This window comes from Callionymus lyra, chromosome 1 (assembly GCF_982586985.1).
Source record: "Callionymus lyra chromosome 1, fCalLyr1.hap1.1, whole genome shotgun sequence".
Taxonomy (NCBI): domain Eukaryota; kingdom Metazoa; phylum Chordata; class Actinopteri; order Syngnathiformes; family Callionymidae; genus Callionymus; species Callionymus lyra.
In genome coordinates, this window is record NC_141818.1 from 49,870,465 (window position 1) to 49,889,507 (window position 19,043).

Sequence of the window (19,043 nt, forward strand, 5' to 3'; positions counted from 1 at the left end):
TTTTATCTTGACCTTTAAAGTATATATTTTATTGAGTATTGTTTTGATTGTTTAAGCGCTTTGTGACCCTGGTCTGGAAAAGCGCTATATAAATACAAATTACTTACTTACTTACGTTTCCATGTACTCTTGTTTCAAATAAAACATATTCAACTTCAAAAGGTTTATATTGTTAATTGAAACTATTGAAGTGATTTTACTTTTTGTTTGCCATGGTCAAGTACACAAACTAGTGCCTCTATATTAGTAATATACATATATATATATTATTAATAAATAAATATATATCACTTACATAAATATCTCAAACATATAAAAAGAGAATAATTTGTCGATAGTAAAAATAAAACAAGCACAAATATAGAATTCATTCAAACATTTTTTTTTATTAAAATTGTGTTCAATAAATAGCAAATAACAAATAAATATCATAAATAAACGTCAAACATTGTCAGTTTGGGCCTAGTAAAGTGAATTTTCAAGTGTGTAATAAAATTCCACTTTTTTTCCCTTCGGCTAAGTGCAGTAACAGTCATTGTGCGTCTCGATCACACTCGTGTCATTTCAAGTTTTGTCAAGTTCAAGTATCAGTTCTTCAAGTGTCCTCTGCTCCTCCACCTCTCAGCGGGAGCTGCTCGGACTGACGCCGGCGTCTGGTGCGTCCTCCCCGGGCTGCGTCACAGCGAGCGCACCGCTGCTTTTTCCTGGAGGATTTTCGATTGTTCTTTTTTTTTTTAAATAAAGAACCCGATGGTTCTGGTTTAGTGTTCCTCTCCAATTGAATGGATTTTTACTTGTCTCCGCCCAGTCTGTGGTAGACCAGCAGGGCCACCATGTAGCTGTTCCCCGCCGCGCTCTGCTCGAACCCGCGGCTGCTCTGCGGCTCCTGACCCGCGGGGACGCAGGCGGATCCGGGCAGAACCGAGTCGATGGTCGAAGCCTCTTGACAGGCGGGTCTTGACGCTGATGCGCCCGCTTGTTCCTCCGCTGACTGGACGCTCTGGATCGGGTTCCCGGTGCTGCCCAGCGGCGCGTCGACGCACGGGTCCTCGGAGTAGATCTGCCAGAGGACCACCAGGCACAGGAGGATCAGCCAGCGCTTGGCCTGGTTCTTCTCCGGGGGCGGCAGGTGCATGCGCACCTTGGCCGGGTACATGACCCGGGTGCAGCGCTTCTTGGGCCGGGCGGGCACGAAGGAGCTCACGGCGGTGGCTTGAGCCGGGATCCGCTCGAAGGTGAAGACCTCCGGCTCCGTGTTTCTCGTGGCCATCCTGGGGAAGGCGAACCTCTCGGGCTGGACCGTCATGGTCACGCTGTTCGTCCTTGAATACATGTTGCTTTCTGGTCTCTGTGAGGGTGTCAGGTGTATGATCTCTACTGCGGAGAGTCCTGGTTTTATACTTTCAAAGTCAATGCTGTTCTTTTCTTCTTCTGGGTCACGCCCTCCAGCTCTGGACACTCCTTCTCACCTCCTGTTGCTCAAGAATGAAAAGTTACAACAAAAATCATCTGAGAAAGAATCTGACGACAGACTGAAGAATCTGCTGAATCATCCGGAATTATGAAAGTTGACAATAAGGTGAGGAAGTATTTCCCAGGTACTTTATGTGTACATGGAAGAGCAACAAAAACAGTATTTATAAGTAAGTTATTAACAGTATTTATCCATGTATGTCAGTGCCATCAGAATAATGTAGGGTTGAATTTAAAGTGTCAAATGTTGAAAAAATAATCTTTTTATTTGGTTTTTTTTTTAAAGAATTGAATATAAAAATTAAAATATTTTTAAAATTAAGCTTTTTTTACACATAGAGTTGGATATTTTAATTCAAATTAAAAAAAGCATTGATTCTTCATTACATATTGGCCTTACAAAGAGATTTAAAAATAACTTCTCAAAGTATTTTTAAGTTATTTATTATCACTTCCTGGTATATCCAGTTGGGAGGGAGCCAAAGGCAGACCCAGGACACGCTGGAAAAATACTCTTAATTCAGTAAACATTTATAACATTTTTATTAAGGGTAAGGTAAAACTTTATTGAATGAATTTGAATTATTAGTAGCTTTTTAAATTCAATATAAAAATGTTGGTATAACAGAGTCTCCAGACGTTACCAATAGAACACCGAGCTTCTTGATCAAACTTTCAGCCAATCATGTGACTCACAGGTGATCATGTGACGACGTAGAGACACTTGTACATCAATTCTTGATGGCGGCTCCCAAAGCGAACAGTAACATTTCAGGTATTTGGCAGCAGAGGTAGTTTTCATTTTGAAATTCAGAGCGAGGGGCTCCGTGCTCGATTCAATCAGTCTGGGAAGATCGCTAGTTATTAACTATTTTATTTTTTAATTTAAAAGTCTACAAATTGAAAAATATAAATGTTAGAAAGTGTATTTTCAAATTATTGGAATTCAAATATCAAATTCTATGCGTAAATTGAAGAGAAAATATTCATTTTAAAATAAATGATTAAATACATAAACAAATTCAACCTACCAATATAGAAATGATCAAATTAAATTAGTAATTGTGTAAAAAACATCAACAAAAAAACGTTTAAATGACATTTTCAACATATGAAATGTCAAATTTACCAAATTAAAATACTGATGTCACTGATATACCATCAACCGTTCATTTATCATTAAAAACTAACGTCAAAACTGTGAACCAATCCATGTTAAAGTTTGAAACACACATTTTATTTTTTCAATATGTGCAGCAGGTTTTTTTTAATTAAAATACAGCCATAAAAGTGGAATTTGCCTTGATTTTCTATTTTTGATTTTTATACTTGCAGAATTTTTTTATATATATATATGTGTGTATAATGTTAATGTGTCAGTATTTAGTCTTTAGACAGTGAAGGTCGAGGCTGATAACGGGTTTGAGGACTCAAGGTACTGAACTGTCAATCATATCTGACTGATCCAATACAAATAGATGCCTCTGTGTTGTTCTTTCTCAGTATATCTCCAATATAACCTTAACTTACAGCATGAGTGTCTTCAGTCAATGTCTCAGATCTAATGATCGCTGCTGATCGATTAAGTCAGACGTAGACATGCAATACTTTTTCTTACCACAAGGCGAGCCGAGTTATTTCTAGCTATCTAGAATTATGTTTTTTTCTCATCATTTTTATTGACAACCTTGATTTATTTAAACAATAAAGCAACATAATTTACAAAATCACGTGATTTACTGAAGGAAAAAAAATGAAATGTATTGCAAACGTCTTTTTTGTATACAGTAAATATTATTAAGACACAAGAAGTTATAAAGATTTATATGAAGAAAGATGGGGATATGAACAAGTTCAATGTTAATGTGACTGTATAGTTCTAAGTAATATGACTCCACAGGAGTTATTAAGTCATCAGCAGTAATAATCATCTCACCCACGTCACTGAACCTGCACTTCCTGTTTCAGAATCCATCCTCAAACACTGAAGATTTAAACATTGAAAAATGAGATACAGAAATTCGAGATCTTTTCTGAAAGCGTATCGATTTTTTGAAGAAGATGCCATTAAATTGGGTTTTAATTTCCTGTTTAAAAAATTAAAATAAAATAAAAATTCCTGAAATCTGTTTTTTGATTTGCGTTTCAAAAATGATAAATATTGAATGAACGGAAAGTACACGGACCTTTAAATATTCTATTGAAATAAGAAGCCAGTTTTCTATGTTTGTTATCACAGTCTAAGTTACATTATTTACGAGTGAAATCATGCAAAAACAAAAAGTCTCTACTTTCAAAGTCACATTCATAATTCACAAGCATTCATTTGTGTCGCAAATTCAAGAAATTCCACCTGGAAGGTAAATAAACACGTCAGCATGACCTCGTTCACATGCCAACACATACGTGTACAGTAGAGACACAACACGTTTGCTGGAAAGTTTCAACAACTTTACCAGCAAACTTAAAACTCAGCTGGATATTTTGAGTTAAATACAAAAAAAAATGACGATAAAAAATGAACCGAAAGGTTCTTTAATATTAAAATAACTCACTCACTGGATAAACGTGTATTTAAGGTGAATTTTTCAGAGAAACTCAGGAGGAAATAAAATTTCAAGAAGAAACCAATTAAGGATCATTGTGATGAAAATAGTGAAACATTTCTATTTTAGGAATTTAAACTCCAGGGTTGTTCCATTAAAACTGTGGTTCGGGGAGTTTCCAGAGTTTAATTTGTCAACGAAACAACATGAAATTACCATGAAAAGGAGAAGCTGTGTTTCCTGTGTGACACGACGCTCTAATGCAACATGTTTTAAGACTTGCACGTTTGGTTTTGATAAGGGATTAAACTTCTGTGACTAGAGTCTACGTCACTTTTTGTGTTCTTGCTCTGAAACCTTGTGTACGTGACTTGGCTGTTTGCCCTGATCCTGACACCTGACGAGGTTTTTCACGGTAAAGGTAGCAGACGAATAGAAACCTCTTCGACTGATTCACAAACTGACACTGGCTTAACGCTGATGTCATCGTCGCGCTGATGGTTTTTGAGTCAACATTCTCTGTTGTGGTGGGAAAAAACTGGGACTTAAACTGATACCAAGACGAGGAAATGTTGTAATAAAATAAAAGTTGCAAAACTGTTTCTCACACAACTCAGTTCAAATCAGTTACAAGTCCTTCAAAATATTTGACTTATTAATATTGAAAATAGTTCCCTTTTTCCCCCAATCTTATCCAAACAAAAATATTATTAACACACACTGCGTTGTGTGTTTTACCCACATGCACACACACACACATACTGGCAAACTCACACCAAAGCAGACTCACAACACACATTTACACACAGGTCATGTACAACATATGGAAAAAGATTTGAAAACATACAAAAATACACGCTTTAGAACACACTAAGAAACTTGGACCGGCAAAAATATTCCAACAATTGAAAAGCACACAACGCAGTGTATACCCACATACACACACACATAATGGAAAATTCAAACCCACACCAAAGCAGACTCACAACACACATTTACACACAGGTCATGTACAACATATGGAAAAAGATTTGAAAACATACAAAAATACACGCTTTAGAACACACTAAGAAACTTGGACCGGCAAAAATATTCCAACAATTGAAAAGCACACAACGCAGTGTATACCCACATACACACACACATAATGGAAAATTCAAACCCACACCAAAGCAGACTCACAACACACATTAACACACAGGTTATGAGCACACAAAGATAAAGAAAGTACTACTGAACATATACACACATTTCAAAATATGAAAAAATACACGCTATAGTACACACTAACAAACTTGGGCCGACACACATATGCAACGATACACACACATTAGGCTACACACTGACTCATAAAATACACAATTATTAACGTTTAAGATTTAACAAAACACCAAGAAAAAAAACACATTCACAGTAACACACCTCTATTCAAATACACACTTGTGTAAACCAGACTACAAGTCACATCTATAAACTGCTACACAACCAAACCAAATTACACAACTAAGTACAAGTTAATGCTGAAGTAATATCAACGCACAACACAAAGAAAAGCAAAAAACTGATTGAAAACACTCAAACAAACACACTTTTGTGCACCTGCATCAATGTTCATGCACAGTAAAACTACACAACCCGACATTTGTTGACAATACACACATCTTCACACACGGCTACACTGGCAAACACACCCCTGAACAATTATCCAAACGCCCACACAATCACGAACATCCTAGAACATTCCTGCACACCAACTGTCAACACTTGCACACATCGACGCTTTGAACAACACAACGGTTATCACACAAATGCTCATTTTAAGTTCAGTTCAATTGGAGAGGTTGTGTAACGCAGAGACAGTTTCCAAGTGGACGAAGATGAAGACGAAGACAACTGAGCTCCAGTCGCTACATTAAAATGAACAAACGTTTTTTGTATAGACCTCTAAAAAGAACTGATTACTCTGAAAATAATATCCCGACTCTTCGTCCACAATATGAATGACCCACAAACGACCCACAAACGACCCACAAACGACCCACAAACGACCCACAAACGACCCACAAACGACCCACAAACGACCCTCTAACGACCCACAAACGACCCCCACCACATGGTCGTGTCGTGCATCAAACTTCCCGCTTCAACAAAGTCATCGTCTCCACATCTCTTTTCCATCCCTTCTTCTTCCACCATCATGGTTTCTCCCCCTGCGGTTCCTCACTGAGGCAGCTAAACAAACGTGGACCCCCCCCCCCCCCTCCCGCCCCCCTCGAGTGACGCCCCCTGGTCACATGTGGTCGTTATACGGCGGGTATGTGGGTCACTTCGGCGGCGTGGCCTCCGATCAAAGGGGTCTTTTGAATGCCGGGGCTGGACCTGAGCCATGTGAACGGGGGTACGTGCAGGAAGAGGCGCAGTCCTGTCGAAGAGGTCGACCAGTTTCATGGCGAGACTGTCTTTGATATGATCCTGGAAGTCTTAGACTCTCGTGCCACAAACCAAACATGATGATGAATTTGCCGCGTCGTCACTTCCCGAGTTGGAACCTCCTCTCGTGATGGAGGGAAAGTATGTTATGTCACTCACGACCACCACGGGCTGGTGTTCATTCCTGTAACTGCTGGACTCGCGGGAGGAAAAAAGGGTGTTTTTACGTCAGCGCCGGCTACAAAATTCCAGCAGATGAACAGAAGAGAAAAAATTCTCAGACTAGAAGTCATGTGACGTGGAGTGAGTGTAAAGTGAAGCCAGATGAAGACGTGGTGAAGGTCATGAACGTCTTTAGTTAAACTCAATAACGTCAGGGTCAATATCTGACTGAACTTAAACTTTAAAGCACTCGGAGAAATAAGAAATATTTATACATTAAGAATTGATTTCTTTTTTTTTTAATATCAAAAGCAACTAACAGATATTAATATTTTATAACATGTGACTTGCTCGCACAAAACACACAGATGTAAAGAAGGGAAAAAATGGAGTTAAAGTTGCAACTAATTCTTCAAAATATTTAGGGATCCAGATGGTAAGCACACTTTACTGATCCCTAAACCAGTCTCTGATACAAACTTGGTATATATGAATGAACATTGGAAATGTGGAAAACCTTTTATTTTAATTATATCTTTTTATTCTGTGATATTATGGACAGAAATTGTAACTGTTGATATTTTAAACTGCTTTTTCACTGTATTTATTCCACTACACTAGTGTGTATAATGAAACAGAAATTAAAGGGGACAATAAAGAAGTTAAAGTATGTCTAAGTCTTTCTTGTCACGTCGTCAATATTTCCTGGAAAATTAATTCAAATAGTTTAATAGACACTAGAGAGTTAAGTAACATTTGGAGTTCAAATGACCTTGTAATACTAGTTTTACCGGGATTTTGTGCATCTTATTAAGTGGAACTTTATTAACATCGTTTTTTACGTTTTTGTTTCAACAAAACCTTAAAGATTCAAAACGACTCAAAGAACTTTCAAAAGATGCCTGTGATCCGGAGAAGTTTTCTTTTGTAGCAACAAGAAGAACCAGTAGCTGCACCCTGACACACACACACACACACACACACACTTAAACTGATTCAATAACTCCAGAACAACGACTGACCTTCAGTCTTCTTAGCTTCATTCAACACTTCATTCTTCGTGACGTTGAGATTCTTGCAAACATATTTATTAATAGTTATTTAACAATTCAGGCGCCAGATGTACAGCCTTTTTTTTCCTCCGATACAATACAATAGAACTTATAAATGTTCAACATCTGTCTTTTATAATAATAAAATAATAAAATAATTCATTTACTGCGACTTTGCAGCGAAGCATTAAGGAAAAAACGCGACGATTATAAAGTGATTCATGATCTTACGTGTCTAATCTCTCTCCACCCACATTATAATTTCACTTTTGTTGTATTTTATTTTATTTTAATTCAGGTATATATTTATATATTTGCATTTCTTTCATTTTTAAATAGTTTTTCCTGTGTGCGTTCTCTTCATTTCAAATCTTTGAAAGTGTGACCTTCAAACATAGATATTTTATTAATCCCCTGCTTTTCTCTTTTCTTTTCCTTGTATGACTCATTTATGACTCTGTCCTTAGATGTCAAGCCTTCCAATGAATAAAAACCTGGTAAAGATGCTTTTTTTTCCAAGTTTAATGACATATAAACACTAAATGCCTGTTGTTTGCGTCAGTCTAACAAACAAAGTTTGAAGAAGAATGTTATCTTCTGGATAAAATAAAGTAGCATATTTATGTTTTATATTTAGATACTTTTAGATGCTGTTGTCAGTAAGTAAGTAAGGAAGTAATAGTTATTTGTAAAGATCTTTCTAGACCAGGGTCACAAAGCACTTGAACAATCAAAAACAATAAACACTTAAAATATATATACTTTAAAATATCAAGACACATAAGACAAACACAGAAGTCCCAGTAAGTTAAGAAAAAGCACAATTAAGAATGTCTTAAGATGCTTCTTGAAGGAGTCAGTAGATCATCGAACGCAAAAGTATTGAATTTTGGACTGACATGATCGAGAATAAAGAAGAAACATTAAGGAATAAATAAATACTTACAAGTAGAAAATAGATTTGAAAAATCTAAATTCAGATTTGAATAGAAAATTACATAAGCTTTCATTTTAAAACAAATAGATTTAAAAATGTAAAAAAAAGAATGTAATAGAAGATATATTTCTCCGATAAAGAAGTGTTTATTGAAACCTTATATCTTCACCTTAACCCAGATATTTTGACAACTCTGAAGATTCCGTCAACAGTGGAGTCGTGTAACAATGTTTCGCAAGCAAACCATCTTGAGGTGAACTTTCTCTCCCGCTTTGTTCAAAAGCGGATCAAGTTCATGTCACGTAGTCTTCAGTCGTGTCTTTAATAACCATCTTTGAATGCAGCGCAGAATAAGGGATTTAAAATAAAGCGCTGACCCAGGTGTGTGTTGTCCGTCCTGGTTCTTTCACGCCTTCTGCTTTCCAGGAGATCCCCTTGTTTTCTGAAGAAGGAGCTGAAGCAAGACGTTTAACGTCATACAATTCCTGCTTATTCTGTCTTGTTCTCCTCTTGTCTTCACCATCTTTCCTCGTCACAGCTGACCTCCTCAATCACCTCATGACATCATTAGTCTTCCTTTTCTCATTTTCTCCAGTATGTTCAACACACTAGACTAGTTATTTAAAAAAAAAAAAACGGAGCAACAATGTCATTCTTACATAAGCGTCTGGAGCCCAGTTTGGATCTAGCAGGTCTGGTTCTCTTGTGTTACAGCATTAAATGATCTATTGTTTTCTATTATTGTGGAGATAAATGCTTATTAAAGTATAAATACAAATCTATAGAATCCTTTTTTTTTATTGTGTATTTCCCTAGTTTATTGACAGGAAAACTGTGAATTGTTCAATTTGTAATAAAAGGGAGAATTTTAAAGATACGAGAATTTCTTTTTTAAAGACTCAAAAGGAGTAGAAACCAAAGTAACCATCGTATTATCTTCAATTCTCTGTTCTTTTAATGTGTTATTGAAGACTTGTATTAGAGGGATTTAGTGTATCATCCGTGATCAAATATATTGAATTATTTCTAAATTGTGTACAAAACTGATGTTTTTAAATACACAATGACCTTGAAGTAGCTCGCAGTTGCAAAAAGGTTGGTGACCCCTGATCTAAACGCCTTCAAGAATAAAAAAGAAAGAATAATATTCAAATATTCATGACGTTTGTTCATTTTTTCTGTTGCAATTCAACTTCTGCAGCTAAAAAAAAAAAGAAAATTGGCGAGATCCTGGCGATGACTGAGGACGAGAGGATACAGTGACTCCAGCAGCTTTTAAAACTGATGTTTGGACATATTTTGGTTTGAAAACAAATGATCACAGTTACGACTTCGTCAAGAGTCATGTGGTCTGCAAGTGATCTTGTCATGGTGACTCTGCAGCACAAAGATGCTAAATTCTACATCCCTCTGAAAGTCATTCACACCTCGACCACCTCAGTCTAACACAGCAACTGCTCCAGAGGTTCAAGTTCTTCCAGGTTTCATTTGATCTTCATTCAAAACTTGAGTCCTAAGAAAGACGTTTGCAAGAGACCTTATCTAAATCAAATCTGTCATGGCCCGGGGGCCAAATGTGGCCCGCCACTCATTAAATGTGGTCCGCGGGATCGTTGTCTTAAATAAAATGGAATTAATGTTGATATTGTCACCGATAAAGAAGCAGTGTTTAAGATAAGATAAGGCTTTTTGAGGTCAACAATTTGACAGTGACTTCCAACTAAAACTGATGTTGAGGGAAAGAAAGAAGACGATGATTAATAGCTTGTAATGTCTTCGTTGGGTCTTTTTCATTCATTCATGCCATTAAAGAAGATTATCTTTGTGTTGAAAAATCTGGACTTTCCTGTTTAATTGTGATACTATGAGGAACTCCATTCCTGCTTTGGTGAAAGATGAAAGTGGTATTAAAGGTCAACACTTCCTGGATGCTGGGAACTCTGAAGACAGAGACGGTTACTGTACTGAACTATGCCAGGAATGCCAGGTTCAAAAGTGCGGTGAAGGAACGACGACACTGACACACACTGACGTGATGTCTCTACGAAGCTTTCAATGTAGTCATCGTGAGCGACAGACGAGTCGAGAGTCATTATCGAGTCTCTTTGTCTATATAAGGACCTGACAACGAAGTGACATTGATCTCACGTTAGTCATAATCTCAGAGGGATTAACTCAGATTATCAGTGTATTTAACCAGGTTTTTTTTGTCAAGCCATAGCTTTATCAGAATTCATTCATTCATTCATTTTCTACCGCTCTATCCCTTGTGTGGGACGCGGGGAGACTGGAGTCTATCCCAGTTTCATTGGGCTAAAGGTAGGGGACACCCTGGACAGGAAGCCAGTCTGTCGCAGGGCACACACAAAGACAGACAACCATTCACACACACACCAATACCTATGGACAATTTTTCCCACGTTCCTCTTTATGTTTTTGGACTGTGGGAGGAAACCGGAGTGCCCGGAGTAAACCCAGACTCCAGACTGAAAGGTCACCTATTGGCTCGGACTGGAAGCGAACCAGCAACCTTCTTGCTGTGAGGCGACCTTATCAGAATTCATGAACTTAAAAATGATTTTCTTTTTTCAATTTGTGAGATAATTGTATAAAAATATGTTTATTTAAGTGTGATTTTACTACAATAATAAGCCATCTAATAATACATGGGGTCCTTATTCATGGACTGTTGAAATTAAAAATAAAATCAGAGATTTAACTTTTGTTTTGGTCCAAATACATTACAATTTTTAATCTTTTAAGAAGCTGAGCTAAAGGGTATTTTTTCTATATTTCCATCAATGAACTTTGGTTCCGATATGAAAAAAAAAAGTTTAATAAAAGGTTAAAATTAGGTTTAATTTGTCAGGAAATGAAGACGTCAAGGATAAGGTCTGAATGATTGGACTTGGTGGGTTTAGGTCTTAAAGTGACCCAGAACCCAGAACCAGCAGGAAGTATCGACGCTCACATCTGGAACATTTTTGGATATTTTTAAACGGTGAATATGAAAGTCGGGAAACTTTTTTCTATTTCTGGAACCGTTCAGCACGTGTGCAAACAACGACAAAAAAATACAAGACCTTTGGAAACTTCTGGTTTACATTCCAAGACAAGCGCCGACACTCAGGTTCTCACACAGCGACACGAGCCTGGAGAAGATATACTGCATGTCGTGTCTCCAGTTGGCCGACGGGAGGGATTACCTCGCTGACTCATCGTTTCATCTCCACAAAGAAGAAGGTTACGGTTGACACCCAAACATTCCTCCCGAGATGATACACATGCTTCCCACGGCGCCTCCGTTTCCTGAGACAGAACTGCGGAGCTCAAGGCTGCAGAAAAGATGAACCGAAATATTTGAACCCACGCCATTACACTTGCTCTTAGTGAAATATTGATGTATCACAATGTTTTTTTTCAGGATATCGATTCTGGATTTCTTTTTCTTTTGCTTTTGTATCATATATTATTTTTATTATAGTTTTTTAATGGTTGCTATTTCAGTTAAGTGTATTTAAAATAGTTTTTTTTTAAATAAAATGAAAATATTCACATTAGTAAATATTTGTGTTGCAATTAAATGTTTTGCAGCCAGATGGCAGCATTTATTACGTCCTCCGCAGCTAAAGGAGCAAATCCTGAGATCCAGGCAATGACTGAGGACGAGAGGATACAGTGAACCAGCAGCTTTTAAATTGGATGTTTGGACAAATTTTGGTTTGAAAACAAACGAAAGCAGTTACGACTTCGTCAAGAGTCATGTGGTCTGTAAATACTACAACACCAGAGTCAAGTACTGGACAATACTACACATATATCCTTGTTACTACACTATCACAACACCAGAGTCAAGTACTGGACAATACTACACATATATCCTTGTTACTACACTATCACAACACCAGAGTCAAGTACTGGACAATACTACACATATATCCTTGTTATTACACTATCACAACACCAGAGTCAAGTACTGGACAATACTACACATATATCCTTGTTACTACACTATCACAACACCAGAGTCAAGTACTGGACAATACTACACATATATACTTGTTACTACACTATCACAACACCAGAGTCAAGTACTGGACAATACTACACATATATACTTGTTACTACACTATCACAACACCAGAGTCAAGTACTCAACAATACTACACATATATACTTGTTACTACACTATCACAACACCAGAGTCAAGTACTGGACAATACTACACATATATACTTGTTACTACACTATCACAACACCAGAGTCAAGTACTCAACAAAACTACACATATATACTTGTTACTACACTATCACAACACCAGAGTCAAGTACTGGACAATACTACACATATATACTTGTTACTACACTATCACAACACCAGAGTCATGTACTGGACAATACTACACATATATACATGTTACTACACTATCAAAAAACCAGAGTCAAGTACTGGACAATACTACACATATATACTTGTTACTACACTATCACAACACCAGAGTCAAGTACTGGACAATACTACACATATATACTTGTTACTACACTATCACAACACCAGAGTCAAGTACTGGACAATACTACACATATATACTTGTTACTACACTATCACAACACCAGAGTTAAGTACTAGACAATACTACACATATATACTTGTTACTACACTATCACAACACCAGAGGCAAGTACTGGACAATACTACACATATATACTTGTTACTACACTATCACAACACCAGAGTTAAGTACTAGACAATACTACACATATATACTTGTTACTACACTATCACAACACCAGAGTCAAGTACTGGACAATACTACACATATATACTTGTTACTACACTATCACAACACCAGAGTCAAGTACTCAACAATACTACACATATATACTTGTTACTACACTATCACAACACCAGAGTCAAGTACTGGACAATACTACACATATATACTTGTTACTACACTATCACAACACCAGAGTCAAGTACTGGACAATACTACACATATATCCTTGTTACTACACTATCACAACACCAGAGTCAAGTACTGGACAATACTACACATATATACTTGTTACTACACTATCACAACATCAGAGTCAAGTACTCGACAATACTACACATATATACTTGTTACTACACTATCACAACACCAGAGTCAAGTACTGGACAATACTACACATATATACTTGTTACTACACTATCACAACACCAGAGTCAAGTACTCAACAATACTACACATATATACTTGTTACTACACTATCACAACACCAGAGTCAAGTACTGGACAATACTACACATATATACTTGTTACTACACTATCACAACACCAGAGTCAAGTACTGGACAATACTACACATATATCCTTGTTACTACACTATCACAACACCAGAGTCAAGTACTCGACAATACTACACATATATACTTGTTACTACACTATCACAACATCAGAGTCAAGTACTCGACAATACTACACATATATACTTGTTACTACACTATCACAACACCAGAGTCAAGTACTGGACAATAGTACACATATATCCATACACTGTATCATGATACGTATTATATCAACATATTCTTGCAAATACAATCCTCTACATGTTACTAAAAGTTGGAAACATATACTTAAAATGAACAGGAGTGAAGAAACTTTAACAACACAAATGCTTTTTATTAACAATTTTACAATTTCAGATAAAGTTCATACTTTAAATATTTACAGAAGGTCAACATTTTCATGAAAACCTGCACCAAAGTCTTAGAAGAGTCTCTTCTTCAGATCTCACAGATCTCACCGGGTCTTCTTGGAGTCATGTGGTCATGTGACTCGGTACATCAAGTGTTTTTGTTGCACATTTTCAAATGTGATCAAAGTTTTGTGATCAAGAGCGTCGACTCTCACCAGGTTGAGAATCCAAGAACATCAGGCCACGACACACTCCAGCTGACCTTCTGAAAGCGAGGTCACGGTGTGAATCCTCCACGTCTGCTCCTGCGTCCTCCCCGACTCTGAGCCTCGGCAGGACTCGCTGTCCAAGCCCGGGGAGACCTCTGGACTCTCTGTGGTGGTTAGAAACGTGATGTCATGTCATCTGTAGAAGCGTCTCAAATGAGAGGTGAGTATTACCTGTGCAGGTGTTTGTCTCCTCGCTGTAGATCTGCAGGAAGACCAGGGCGGAGAGGAAGAGCAGCCATCGCACGGCCTGGTCGGGGTCCTGCCTCAGGGGGCGCCGCCTGCTTCGAGAGGCCGGGTACAGAACCCTGCGAGGTCTGCGGCCCCGTGCGGGGACAGGCTGGATGCATGTGAGGGACGTGACGCCGTTGGTCGTCTCCACGGGGCCCAGAGCGATCGGAACCATCCTGCAGCTTGAAGACATGCCTGAGGTCGCCTTTAGGACTCGCTGCTATTATTAGATCAGACTTCCTGTCTCACACCTGTACGTGGATCCACCTGCGTCACTCCCTCAGGCTGGCCTCGCTCATCCGCTCGCTTTTTCTATTTTTAGTAAAACCTTCTTTTATTTTCCTCAGTCAAACCGGCATCCCCCCTCGTGGTTCTGAACCCTGCACACGACCTGGTTAAATACCTGCACGGTGGGTGTGGTCGTCCCGCCGGCGGCCAGCGAGGAAAACACCCGCCTCTCGGATTATTGTTGTTGGATTTAAATTTAGTTGCAGAAGCACGCACTCGATCTATGTTCCACAGCTGCAGGGGAGGCTGAGCGAAGCCGCACGCCATCGCAAACCTTTCATCGCGGGAGAATTATAGTCGGAATTAGTTCTGTGGAAGTTTTCAAGTCAAATTCCTGCTCAAGGCTATGTTATTCTTGTGAAATATCTCAATTAAAGATGAGATATTTGACTAATAACAAATTAATCATTTACCAGAATCAAACATTTTACTTGGTAATGAAACCAAAAGTTTTCACTTGATTTATTTGTTTTTCAATCATCAACTCAATCAGTTAAGATGCCAAAATCCTTTAACCATCTTAGTCACTGGAACCAAAAGTATAAGTGTGATTGTGATGACATTTTTTATTCTTGGATGAAGAATTTAACTGAATTATTTCTGTGTTTGTTTCTCCTCTTTGAAACACTCTCACTTCATCACTTTCTTGATGTTTTTCTGTATAATTGTTGACATGGATACGTTATATTCCTTATTTTATCTTAAACATTGACATATTTATTGTTTTTTTTAAGTCACGTGTCATTATTATTAATGAATATACTTTGATCATGGTGGGCTATCGGGTTATGACTTTTAAAACAAGTGATAATACAGATTCACATATCAATTAATTTTGTTTAATGAATACACATATTTGCATTAAAGATTCCAAATAAATTCTCCAAAAAATACCTTCAAACTTGTCAATTACTTACCTTTGTATAGATTCATTTATTGGCATATTTTAAAGGAATTAACCGAATTATATGTATGCTGGGTTAAGTGATGTTTGTCTGTTCATTTTACCGGTATATTCATGTTCAGTTTGGTAAAATCCCAATTTGTCTCTGGGTATTACAACTAATAAAGTATTTATCACCGTATTTCTTCAGTAATTCTTTATCTAAAGGATTTATAAGACAGTCTCATCCCACTATTTGTTAAATAACTCCAAATTATGAGCATATTTCCATGACAATATCGGGAATTAAGGATGATGTGATGATGGACTAGGAACATATATTTATATATTGATGGTTTATTATATTATTTTGGCATACTTATCTATGTATCAATCCAGGATTTCAATAACTTGTTTAGTCTTGACACTTGGATAATATCAAAGTAGATGAATCTTCATGATAATATCGTGACCTATAAAGTTAAGATAAGGAAGAGATATTATCCTAGTCAGCAATCATAGTAAGTTAGTAATTCCGAAAGAGGGGAATTCAATAATGTTTCAATTAGGATGGATTGAATCTCAAAGAACGACAATATCACAACCACACTTGTACTTAATTTCTTTATAATAAATAATATAAAGAAATAAAGAATTAATCAATAAAGTTCTACATAACCTAACTTCCTGTTTAAGACAGTTTGGTAAATGGCCTTTTTTTGGCCCACGACTTACTTTGCTTTGCAGTTCACTGTAAGACAGTGCACTTACTTGAGCAGTGCTCAAATGTTCGACAGTGTAGTACTGTCTCAAATCAAAACATGTCGCTATGCACTTACAGGAAATGACTCGACATCTTCTTCTTCTTCTACAACTTTTTAACACTGATTGTAACCAGCCGTTGAAAAACTATCGCCGACACTTACGAACACTTTTCGCCAAACAAAACAAGTTATTAGGTTGTGTTTCATTACTGTTGTGTTGCTTTGGTACATGAGTGTTTTCTCAAGACATTTACGTCAGTATCTGCTCTGAAGACGCTTCAGTTTAGCTTCATCTACGTCACTAAGATGGCGGCCGTTGAGGATGGAAAGTGTCCATCGATCCACACTCAATTTGAGTACTCATTTTCGCACACTGCTCATCGGGACGCACTTGTGCAATCAAAAATATTAAGTGCAGAAGTGTGCGATTAGGGACACACCCTTAGACACACCTGCTCAATATTCGCTAAAAGGGCCTCAAAGTTTTATCTAGTTTTCTTCACTACCCTCACATAGTTCTCCGTGTCTCCTGTCTTGTGTGTAAAAATAAGACAGTAAGATGGAAATAAACATGAATTCCTGTCCTAAGATGTCCTCGTCTTGTCCTCAGTCTCCTCCACACGCCCTCCAACCAACGCTCTGCTCGCGTGAGGAGTGACTTTTACTTCATCTCCTCAGGCTCAGACCACAGAGGCTCTCGCTCAGATCTTTTGGAATGTTTTTCCAGTTGCTTTGACACGCTACATCGGCTTAACTTGTGACTTCATAATTTGTAGTTTTAATTGAACGCACACGCAAACGCCGTCGGAACAAATCCTCAAAGGGAAGGAGTGAATAAACGCTGTGTTTTTTTCAATCATCGCAAGTGTTTTCACGCTGTCAATTATTCACCTTTTGGGTTTGATTCCGCGCCGACTTCACTTCAAACCAAGTTGAGTTCCAGAAGAAAACGGTGAGAAGTCAAAGTGAGTTCAGATCTGTTGACGCGCTTCACACTCTGATGTAAAGTTCACTGCATTCACAACAATATTTTCACTGGTGACGCAGCAGTGAAACTAAATATTGTGTGTTTCCTGACAAAGGCCTCAGACCTGATAGCGTCGTGACGAAGGTAGGTTTACTCAGGTTCAGGTCAAAAGGATATTTCATGTTTATTGAGTTTAATCTGTGTCAGAGGTTTTTGATACAGGAAAAAAATATTTACCTAAATAGTAACTAGAATAGAGTTTCTTGATAAAAATGTACAAATGGAGAGTTCACTTGTTTCTGTGTCTCACCCTAGAAATCAAAAACATCATTAATAGCATGTTGTGTATGTTGTACTCGCTTCTTTAGTTCAGTTTCTATTTCTCGCATGTGTGTAGAAACAATGACTTGATGATATGATGCGTATCACGATGCAGAGACAACGATACGATATATTGCAATATATTAAGTAAGTAAGTAAGTAATTTTTATTTGTATAGCGCTTTTCCAGACCAGGGTCACGAAGCACTTAAACAATCAAAACATATTAAATAAAATATATACTTTAAAGATCAAGATAAAACTCATAACACAACAGGAGTTCCAGAAAATCAAGGAAAAGCCTGAACAAATAGAAACGTCTTAAGATGTTTCTTAAAGGAGTCAGTAGATCATCAAGCGCAAAGAGAGGAAGATCGTTCCAAAGCTTAGGAGCAACAGCCTGAAAAGATTTCTCTCCTCTGGTCCTGAGTCGTGTGCGTGGAACCATAAGTAGATTCTGATCCACAGACCTCAGAGCCCGAGCTGGGGTGTAAGTCTGGATCAGATCACTGATGGAAGGTCTGACCATGAATAGATCTGAAAGTAAGAACCAGAATTTTAAAGTTGATCCTGAAAGAAACTGGCAGCCAGTGAAGAGTTTTAAGGATCGGAGAAATGTGAGTTCTTCTACTAGAGCGGGTCAGAATTCTCGCTGCAGAGTTCTGAATCAACTGCAGGTGAGACAGATCCTTCTTGTTAAGACATGAAAATAAACTGTTACAATAGTCCAGACGAGAAGAAACAAACGCATGGATTAAAAGATCCAAAACATGTTCAGACAACATTTTCCTAAATTTAGAGATTTTTCTCAGTTGAAGGAAACAGTTTCTGGTCAGTTTTCTACAGTGTTGAACAAGAGACATGGGTTTATCAAATACAACACCCAGGTTTCTCAGGCTCAGTTTGACAGACTGACCTAAGTCACCCAAGTACTGACTCAACCCTGGAACCTTATCATCAGGAGCAATCACCAGAGTTTCAGTTTTGTCCACATTAAGCTGTAAAGTGTTTTCACTCATTGTTTGATTTCTAGCAAACAATTG

General features: G+C 37.6%; 1 protein-coding gene across 1 annotated transcript; it reads right to left on the reverse strand.

Moving 5' to 3' along the window:
- Positions 1 to 361: 361 nt before the first annotated feature.
- ier3 (immediate early response 3) lies at positions 362 to 1,381 on the reverse strand. The gene has a single exon (XM_087785574.1). The coding sequence runs from the start codon at positions 1,331 to 1,333 to the stop codon at positions 791 to 793; it is 543 nt and encodes a 180-aa protein (XP_087641700.1). The 5' UTR covers positions 1,334 to 1,381; the 3' UTR covers positions 362 to 790.
- Positions 1,382 to 19,043: the final 17,662 nt, after the last annotated feature.